Source organism: Paramacrobiotus metropolitanus, unplaced genomic scaffold (genome assembly GCF_019649055.1).
Source record: "Paramacrobiotus metropolitanus isolate TYO unplaced genomic scaffold, Prichtersi_v1.0 Parri_scaffold0000086, whole genome shotgun sequence".
NCBI lineage: Eukaryota > Metazoa > Tardigrada > Eutardigrada > Parachela > Macrobiotidae > Paramacrobiotus > Paramacrobiotus metropolitanus.
Genome location: NW_026570306.1, coordinates 141978 through 152459, shown reverse-complemented (window position 1 = coordinate 152459; position 10482 = coordinate 141978). Strand labels below are relative to the sequence as shown.

Below are 10482 nucleotides of genomic sequence, written 5' to 3'. Positions count from 1 at the left end.
GTACTCAAGGTTAATAAAGTTGGATAAGTAATTCCCAAAACTGCACTTTTAATCGAGTTCACTCACACTTAAACCTTAACCTCACGCCCTTATGTTAGCAAAATTGATAACAAATTTTTTGAGATTAACTGGCCGACTGTCAAAATTTTTTTCCACGGCCACTTTGTATGTTTTGTCACTTATTTTGTCAAGCGAAGCTACGGTAAATGCCGGATAGGCAACAAAGTTAAAAAGTAAAAGCACATGTGCACGTAAACCAGAAACTGCGGAGCCAGTTTCCCGGAGAAGCAACTTGTTTGCTCATGTACTGTTTTCCTATTCATACGTTATGCAATACAGGAAAAAAATATTACCAGTTCTGGCCACGCCGGAGTGCAGAATACGTAAACATACGTAAATCCGTAAAAGTGATTTAATTACGTTCAATTCGACAGGCTGATGTGAAATTCGGAAATAACACAGCAAAAACAGATTAAAAGACGAATTAACTAAGTTCTCCACAACCACATGCACAGCCGAAATGGCACGAATAAAACATACTTCACAAATGACACTTATTATAAGTGGTGCATGAGCACTCTGAATAGAAAAACCCAGAAAAAAGCAAAGAAAAGTCTAGAGTAAAAAAAAATTTGTGAAAGCGCATACCCAGTCCATTGTCGGCAGCTGTTATAAGTGAAATAACACTGCACGACTTCCGCGGACTATTTTTAACTGGCTAGCTTATCTGTGACAATCGGGGCGTAATTCATGATGTGTTCACACAGGTCGACGGCGGTCTTGACCTCGTGAGATGCTTCTCCATAAATCACAATCATAATGTTTATGGCCTTCAGACAGTAGTCGCAGATAACACCAAATCCTGCGGTCGACAGTGTTGCCCGTCGTTTCTTCTCCGACACTGACAGCTTCTCAATCCCATCCAACACATGCTTCTCGAGAGCGAAAGTGGCAGATGTTGCGGCCAAGGTCAGCAAGACGGCGCGGTACTCTTCGTACTGGGGATAAATGGCGCTAAAAAACCAAATTATTGTTATAATAATTCAGGAGGAACACATTAATGTAGGACATTATGCTTTTCCGTCGCACTGACAGACCATAATTATTCTTGTCCACCTAACAGGACGATAAGATTACGTCATAAGAGGATACGCTTACAGCACACACTGAATCATCTCCTGCATCATCTTCCAACCCTCTTCAAAGCGGTCCTCATTAAAATATTTGCGTGGCAATTCCCAACCGCAGACCAAACGAAAGTGCGCATCCGGTTGCAGAATACCGGCCGCGTCCAGCTGCTGGCACAGCGCCAAGGTGCGCGGATCCGTGGGGGAGTTGGGCGGCATGGCCTGGTGTCGCTGCACGAAACGACGGAATTCCTTCAGGCGTTTACCGTTGACGGCGCCGCATGCCGTACACGGGTCAAGTGCACGCTCATCGCTGGGGATCCGATTGCTGCAGCCGGCAGTCACACACTTTAGCGGATTGATTTCAGCATCCTAAAAATATTCCCCATTAATTCACGTGTAGGAAAAACTGTATACGTTACTGTACATTCCAGGCAGATGCAGTGCGTTTCTGCTGTCATCGGCATGATAGCATTTCGTAAAGGCATTGAGTTATAAATCGTGTGGCAGAATAGTAATGGTTTAGAACAGACACGTACATATTCTTCCGTGCATTTGCGGCAGGTGCAGGGGAATCCGTGCATCTTCTCAAAAAAGGCACGGCGTCGATCTCGGGTCAGGAAATACTGTTGTCGGATGCCACTGAAGCGCAACTGTAAGAAAACCGTTTCATATGGAGGCAACACATGTCATGCATCGAAGCATCAAGAAACCCAACCGTACATCTTTCAGCCCGGTATACACCGGAATGTCTTCCGTGGCATGAATGAACATGCGTCGTCCGCGGAAATTGATGACCACATTGACGTCCCAACACACCGGGGTCATGTGATGCCGCGGTGTCACCGGGTACACCGCGAACCCAATCGGCGCATTGCTAGAGATCGTGTGGAACATGGGCCGTGCGTTATCAACGACAGCTTTCTCATACGGCAGGGTATCCATTTCGGCCGGCCCAACTTCCGGTTTCAGAGCAGGTGAGCTGCAAAGAAAGCCGGAGCTGTCACTGAACAAGCGGAAAAACCAGACGAATACGAGTGTACGACAGCCCACAGGACGGACCTCATCGGCTGAAACTGGCGTTCCTTTTCCAGTCGCAACGGATCTTGAGGCAGGATCTTTTCCACGAATTCCTGCGCTGAGTGGCGTCCTTTGCCGGGGACATCGACCATCGTGCTGCACTAAAAACGATAATTTTTAAAGTGACGAAACAATGTGTGTCGCAACTTGAAGTATTGTTTCATCATCTAACAACTTCCGTTGCTGAAGGATGAAATATGAAAACAGCTCAAGAAATGAACTTTAAGGAGAGCAAATAGTGGTATCCTTTATCAGTCCTGTCTCTCGTGGAAGCTGCTTATGCTATTAGCAGCAGTAAAGAAGTGAAGGAAAGAAGTACAACTGCAATGTATCGCTCCAACACTTACACTAATTTTGTTGATCATCTTGGGAACCAACACCACAGGAATAGGATAGTTGTGGTTTACTACTGGCGCTGGTGCCGTCTCCATATCCAATTCCGTTCTCAGATCTTTCAGCATACCGCATTCCAGTTTGTGCTCCAGTTTCCAGTCGGCAGCCTACCCAGTCAAAACCAAGTTTCACGCATACTCGAACAGGAATTACATGCAATTATGCAAACGATATGGCCATGTGAATCGTCTTTGCAGTTGGCAGAAAACATCGTCGTGTTCCATCGGGTACCCGATGACGTTTTCTCGTAACAACCATAAAGAAGCAATTAAAATTGTATAACACTACAGTCAGATAGTATTTGTAGAACAATAAAGAAAGTATTCCAATGAAAGAGCGATTCTAACCAAGCTTTCGCAAAGTACTCTACTTCGAAGTACGGCAGTCACCAGTCGCAAACAGGCAAAGCCTGCATGGCGAACGAACCGTTTCTCTTGCATCGGAACTCAGAACTTTGTACACAATACACATAGAAAACCTCTTTTCGTACCTGGCAAGCGAAGCTGCAGTAGCGGTGGAGTTTACATCCTGAACAGAGGCGTAGTTCTTGGCTGTCTTGCAGACAGTAAGCACAGCGTGTTTTGTAGGCGCTGCTCTCCAGGGCCCACACAAAGGGATCACACGACAGGACAAGATCCCCCGCTGCAAATGATCGACAGTCAGGATTTGGTGCAGTTCCGCAGCTGGCCATGATTTTGTTGAATAGTCGGGAGTATGAGTACAGTATCAGAGAAAATGAAGGTCCACGAGACAAGTGGCAAGGTTTACGTATTTAATGGTGAAACAAGCGATTCAGCACGGAATTCAGCTAATGATGGCAAAACTGCTGGCGATGCGAAATAACAGGATGTATAGAAGTACTGTACTTGTATCAGTTGTATGTATTTTCTCGCTGGGATTTAAAAACTCTTTTCTAGGCAGCGCGTAAAGCAAGTTGGAGATAGTCCAAACTGCTTTCGTTGTTTACAGAAATCACCATAGAACTCGGCATTACATAACCGTAAAGAGAATTTGATGCGGATTCCGGATTCCGAGCCTTGAAAGTGCAGGCTCACACAGCTGCCGGCCTGTGGTGGACGCACGGCGATCACAAACCAGCATCATTAGCAATTTAGCATGCTGCATGCTGTTACACGTGGTGGCGTGTATAACGGTCCCGTAATGGGAAGATCAGACGGAAAAGACAAACGGGAATAAAACTGCGGTTTTATTCGTATACAAAAACATCATCGGAAGGCACAAATCTGCGCGAATCGTAATGCGCAGGAAAATCATAAAAATCAGGGAAAAAATGCAAAATCAGAATATGATCTCATAATCGAAAAAGCATACTCGACTCGCTCGGATAAGCCGACGAGGAGAATCGAAACAGGGAAATGTGCACGATGCGTCATCTACTCTAAAATGGTGGAGATGCGGGGAGCAGTCGGCTCTGACTGCACGGAACCCCGTTCAAAAAACAAAACCACGAAAAATAAACAAATAGTCAAATACCCTTATGCGGTATACTTAAAGCAGACAATTATGCGATTAAAATGCGCTTATGTGAAGGAATAAATCGCGGCAAAAAATGCTTAACTGGAAAAATGCCCTCTTCATGCGGCAGTGTCCGTGCTCGTTGCTCACAAAATCTCCGGGGAGCTTTCATGTCCGGATCCGCGGGGCACATCTGCATGTCCCATCTCCGCTTCCTGCTGAGGCAGCATCTCGGCCGGTCGTCTGGCGCGCTTGCGCCCTTTAGTTGGCGCGTGTCCGGGGGCAACACGGCGCAAGGTGGATGCGGCGTGACGGACGCGGGCGCTTTGTTGGTGAATGGCAAACGGTGCCTGAGAAGTCACGGTGTTGACAAATCCGTCATTGAGACGCACACGCTGGACGCGTGCGTATTCCCACTCAGCTCCAGGTGGCCCGTCGTTTATGGAGACCACCTGGAAATATCCCTCCTGATGGGCGACTTCCACGATGTCAGCCATCCCCATGGTGTTACGCTTTCCCGGGCGGACTCCGGGAGCCTCCAGGAAATCAGCGTATGGTGTGAGGCGGTCTTCAGACACTGTAATTTTCTTCCCAACGCCCATGATGTCCGCCAAGGTGTAGGTGGGATGCTCCCCTGGACTGCCTTTAAATCCGTGGTCGATAACGATGAACCGGCGTCCCGGGCGGGGTTTGGAGTACACGTCGGACATGTTCAGCACCACCTGGTCGCCGAGGCCAAAACGGTATCCTTCCGCTGGCGTCTTGGGCTGTATGGCCTGCATGACATCGGCATGGTACTGTTCCATAAGGCCGTGGATGTCGGTAAGGCGGCGGGCACATGTTTCGTTGTCAGCGCTCGAGGCACACGGGCGCGCTTTGACACTAACCTTGCGCTTGAGTTCCGACAGTTCTGCCGCTAATTGCGCTACCGGATTCTTCGGACATTTGGCCACCACATGCCCTGTCTGTCCACAACAAAAACAGGTCCGCGAAGAGCCTGCAGGTGGGGTTGGGGCAAGGATTGGTCGGTGGCGCGTGGGCGAGAAGGACGGCATGATGTCACCGTCGATATCCCCGTAGACGGTGGTCGGACGAAGAAAGCCCCAGCGGGATGCATTTCTGCCGGCCGCTGCGTGGTGATCACGGCGTGATGGCTGGCCGTATGACGGGGATCGTTCTCCCTCTTCGCCACCATTATCGCTCGCGAATCGTATCGGCTGACGATCCATGGCGCTCGAATCAACTAGTGTTGATAAAATCGGGTTAGTATACGGTAAACTTCGGAAAGTATACGGCAACAGACTGGAATTCGGTAAACGTTCAGAAACTTGCGAACTACTGACTGCTGATTGCACTACTGGACGGTAAATGAAGTGTGCACACAGTGCAGTAGACTGGCTGGCCTCTTTATGCTCGAATGCGATTGACGCGGTGTTGGGTTGGGGATTTCCACTGGCCGGTACCTTTGATGTGCGGCATCCGTACAGCGGGAAATCGGCCTTCACTGCCAAACAAAAGGTCGGTAGTGTCGGGATGGCACTTTTAAAAGGATTTTCACTGGATGTGGATACAATCAAAGGAAATACAGGATTGACGGTGACGTTTTGGACTTGCTGGTCAACGATAATTTCGGGGCTTTCCAGATATGGAATGGCTTCGGTAATAATGGACATCTTTCTGGGTTTGCGCTGGCGGCGGTTTCGTACGGCATGAACACTCGGTATCTGTTGATGGATTTCCGCTGCAGGAATTTCGCTACATCCAAACGGTAAGATATCTGCTAACGGCAGCGGTGGCGGCAATCCGTACTCGTCATCACACTGTGGAAGCAATATCGGCTCCGTATGTTCCGGTGGGACTGACAGCGCGTTCGGGATGCCAAAATCCGATTCTTTCACGGTGGTAGACGGGCATTCGGTCTCGTACTCTTGGGGCGGTTGGCCATACCACAGCTGCGGCTTCTTTCTTTCGTAAAACGGTTTCAGACTGGCTCCGCTAACCTTTTGCATTTGTTCGTTGGTCTGAACGTGGACAATCGAAAATGAGTTTTCTTTTATTTTAACACGGCGGTTATTCGATACGGTCCATGGTACTTCGGAAGTAGTTTTTTCGACAGCACCGGTGGTTTGTGCCAAGATTCCAGTAAAACCAGGTCGTTTTCGCGGTACATTGCGGGGTTACATTTGCGGTCGTGACGGTCGCTGGACTTCTCCTGCATGGCGGAAATTCGGATTTTGGTCTCTTCGTAGATGTGAGCCATTCTATCCGCGAAGCGCTGCACATGTTCGGAGTAGGTGGAGAACTTGGCTGGTGCAATGCCTTCGACAATGGCGTCGACCGGTAAACGGGCTTCTCGACCGAACATAAGGAAAAACGGCGTCATCTTCGTGGTGGAATGTACGGTGGTGTTGTACGAAAACACGGCGGCAGTCACATAACTGGACCAATCTCGTTGGTTATCGGTGACATATTTCGCAAGTGCAGCGGACAGGAAAGGCATTCTGGCTTCGACATTGCCATGCGATTGGTGGTGATGTGTGGTCGTAAAGCGGCGTTTCACTCCAATTAGTTCGGTAGCATCCCGGTGTGCAGCAGCGGTAAAGTGGGTACCAGGATCACACATCAGCATCTTCGGTGGCCCGTACGGTAAAATTACACTTTCTTCGAGAAATCGGATGACCTCTTTGGCTGTGTTGCTGTACAGCGGCTTCGCGATCGTGAACTTGGAAAACAGGTCGGTGTATACGGCGACATACGTGAAACCGTCGTACGATTCGGGAAACGGTCCCAAAAGGTCAATGGATCCGGCGGATTGGACACTTTCAACGGGAACATGATCCAAATAACCGGTGGCGGCGTTTTTGTTCGGATTTCTCAGCTGGCAACGAGGACACGTGCGAACGTAGTCACGTACTTCCGACAGCATGGTTGGCCAGTAGAAGCGGCTGGACACGGTGTTCCAAGTACGGTCGAATCCAACGTGTCCGGCGCGAGGAACGTCATGCGCTTGGTGTAAAATACGGTCGACCGCTGCTCTAGGAATGGCCAATCGGGATCGGACTGTTCCACGGCGGAAAGTGCGGCGATACAGCAAACCATCAATCAGCGAGTAGTGCTCGGTCAGGCGTAACTGTTCACGGGACAGTTTGGCCGGTGGATCGGACAACAACTGGACAACCTTGCCCAGTGTTTGATCGTCACGCTGCGCGGCAGCGAAGGCACTTCGGGTGAATTCGGCTTCGTCGATGGTCGTTTCCCCGGCTAGGACAGCGTCGGCACTGACTTCGGCGACGGCCGCTCCAACAGTGGGAATTTCGGCGACTAAGGTAAAGACATCGGCAAACAACGGTTCCAACATATAAGTATCGGCGTAGTTTGGTACATCGTACGGGTCTGACTCCGGTGCTTCGTCCAGTGGTGATCGGCTGATGGCGTCGGCGTCCGTATGCTGGTTTCCTTTGCGGTATATCACCTTGTAGTGATACTTGGACAGCATGAAGGCCCATCGGTTGACTCGAGCGTTACCGGTGCCGGTACGGCTGTACGAAAGCATGGTCTCCAGGGCTTTGTGGTCGGTCACAATGTCGAACTGGACGTCTTCAAGGAGATGTTTGAATTGGTCGACTCCGTAGATTACGGCGAGGCACTCCAAAGCGGTAATCTCGTAGTTCCGCTCGTAGTGGTTGGTCTTTCGGCTTACGGCTCCGATGATGTGTCCGTCCTGTTTAAGGATGGCTCCAACGCCGTCCTTGGACGCGTCTGTCACCAGCTGCGGACGTGGTCCATCCCGGTCGAAATGGGCCAGCACTGGCGCTGAGCTGAGAGCCGTTTTCAGACATTCGAACGCAGTCTGCTGGTCTTCACCCCAGTGGAACTTGAGCCCTTTCTTGGTGAGACGGGTTAACGGTTCGGCAATTGTGGAGAAATTCGGGATAAACGTGCGGTAAAACGTTCCCATTCCAACGAATTGCTGGACGTCTTTCAGACATTTCGGTACTGGAAACTGGGCAATCGCGGAAATCTTTTTCGGGTTTGGTCGGACACCGTCTGGAGACAGGGTGTGGCCGAGAAACTCGACTTCCTGGAAAGCAAACCGGCATTTAGAGGGCTTCACGGTAAGGTTGTACTTTTCCAGAAGTTCTAAGATGCGGTCGAGGCGGGCGCACAGGTCTTCAAACGTCGCGGCGAAGATAAGAATGTCGTCGATGTAGACGATACAGGTTATCCACAATTCGCCGGCGAGTACGGTGTTCATCATTCTTTGGAATGTGGCTCCGGCGTTGCAGAGCCCGAAAGGCATCCGGACAAACTCGTACAGTCCGTCCTGGGTGCAGAAGGCGGTCTTGTGGCGATCTTTTTCAGCAACCGGAACTTGCCAATATCCGGACATGCAATCGAGCGTAACGAACCAAGCGGCCGGTCCAATAGCGTCGATTGCGTCGGCTATGCCTGGCATCGGGTAAGCGTCCTTGACTGTCTGGGCGTTCAGTCCTTTGTAGTTGACGCAAAATCGTTTGGTCATCTTCTCATTCTCGAATTTGTCGACGAGGACGACCGGTGCAGCATACGGGGAGGTGGAGTCGGCAATGATTCCATCTCTTTTCATTTCGGCGACCTTTTCGCGGATGAAGGCACGGTTCGTCCACGAAGTGCGGTACGGCTGTTGGTGGACTGGCGGTGAGTCCCCGGTTTCAATGGTGTGTTCGGTTGCGGTGGTGCAACCAACGGGACGGCCCGGTGACGGGAACGCTCGGCAACGTCGGCGAAGTACGGCGAACAGTCGCTCCCGCTGGGTGGCCGTTAAATGTGGATTGATGATCATGGATCTGAGCTGTTCCTCCAAGGCAGGAGAGACAGGCTCGTAGGCGGAGTCGGCTGCTGCTGGGTTACTGTCCACGCTGAACGACAAGACCGGTGCATCAGGGTTTTCCGTGTACATCTCCAAAGTTCCAAGCGGGCTGGATCGGCGGAGGGTTATGTCACGGTCCCAGTAGTTCTTTGCGAACGTGTACGCGGTTCCATTGTGGACGGTTACGATGGCGTGTTCGAGAAGGATGTCGCCGCGGGAGAGCGCGTCGTTGTGCTGCGGGTGGCCGGACGGCTCAAATGGGGTGCGGGAAGGAATGAACACGTAGTCGCCATCGTTGGCAGTGGTCAAGGGAAACGCCAATGGGATCGCGAGTCCGGACATGGCTGGCACTATGACTTCCTCGGCAAGGACCACCGGAATCGAGACTGTCTGGACGCTGCTGGGGCTTGGCGCACCGTGTGCGACTGGTGACCTTTGGGCGGATTCGGTTTCTGTAGGCACAGAATAATCCTGTTGGTCAGTCGCAGTGCAGTAGCTGGGTGAGCGTTCATGCAGTTCGGCTTGGTAGTCGGTTCGGAGTGCAGCTTGTTCCGGAACAATGGTACGATCCTGGCAGCGAATTTGGAACGGTTTTCCCTCCATGAAGTCCATGCCCAGTATGATTTCAGGCATCGCGTTGTCATCACGGAGGAAAACAGTATGCCGGTACGGTTCACCAAAGAGATTGACAGTTATATCGGCACAGGTGGTCCCAACTGTCCGGGTATCTCCGTTGCAACAGGTCACACTAAACGACTGGTGAGGTTCGGGTAGAGGTTTCGGTATGGCGTGCAGATCGGAACAAAAAGAGGCTGGCATGATGGAAGTGCTGGCTGCGGTGTCGAAAACAACTGGGCGTGGCACACCGTTGATGGTGACATTCTGGCGCAACATCGTTGAAATCTTTGGCTTGCCATCATGCACGAATGCTTCATGAGACATCATTGGGACGTCGAAGGTTGGCCCGGACGGTGGTGGTTCCGGTGTGGGATCGTTAGAGGATACGGCGTTGACGTGACCCACTGGCGTCGCCGCTAGTGGTTTTTTGGCTGGTCACTCTTCAAGTACACCTTCTCCGTAACCGGTCCAAAATCCGCTGGTTTGGTTGGGCAGCGATCGCTGTGATGACCCGGAACACCGCAGAACCAGCACTTCGGTGGTTTTTGCAGGTAGGGACGTCGGTCTTGATCGCCGGTACGGGGTGGTTTTGGTGGCTGCGGTGGGCACCACGATGTGGACTGCTCGGCCGGCTTGGGATTCTCTGCCGGTGTCGGCACCAGTTCGCTGTTGCGGGCCGAAAACGACGGTTTCGGTTTCCATGGCTGCTTTTCCGGCTTCGATTCCGCGGTGGGTTTTGATCGCCGACTCAACGTTTCGTCAATGGCCACGGCTCGGCGCATGCGGGTCTGGAAATCATGGATGGTGGCCGGTGCAAAGCTCACGATGCTGCGGTACAGCTCGGGTTGGCCTGCCAGGCCGTTGGTCATAAACCCGACTACTTCCAACTCTGACATGTCTGGGTTGACGGCAAAGGTCAACACTTGGATAGCTTCAATG

The 10482-nt window shown here is 51.2% G+C and overlaps 1 protein-coding gene across 1 annotated transcript; it reads right to left on the bottom strand.

Moving 5' to 3' along the window:
* Positions 1 to 439: 439 nt before the first annotated feature.
* LOC129596094 (uncharacterized) lies at positions 440 to 3594 on the bottom strand. Its single transcript, XM_055493268.1, has 7 exons — positions 3091 to 3594; positions 2555 to 2707; positions 2190 to 2308; positions 1851 to 2109; positions 1667 to 1780; positions 1159 to 1499; positions 440 to 1014 (listed from the first exon to the last, which is right to left on the bottom strand). Exons 1-7 carry the CDS (start codon positions 3289 to 3291, stop codon positions 711 to 713), a joined length of 1491 nt encoding a protein of 496 aa, XP_055349243.1. The 5' UTR covers positions 3292 to 3594; the 3' UTR covers positions 440 to 710.
* Positions 3595 to 10482: the final 6888 nt, after the last annotated feature.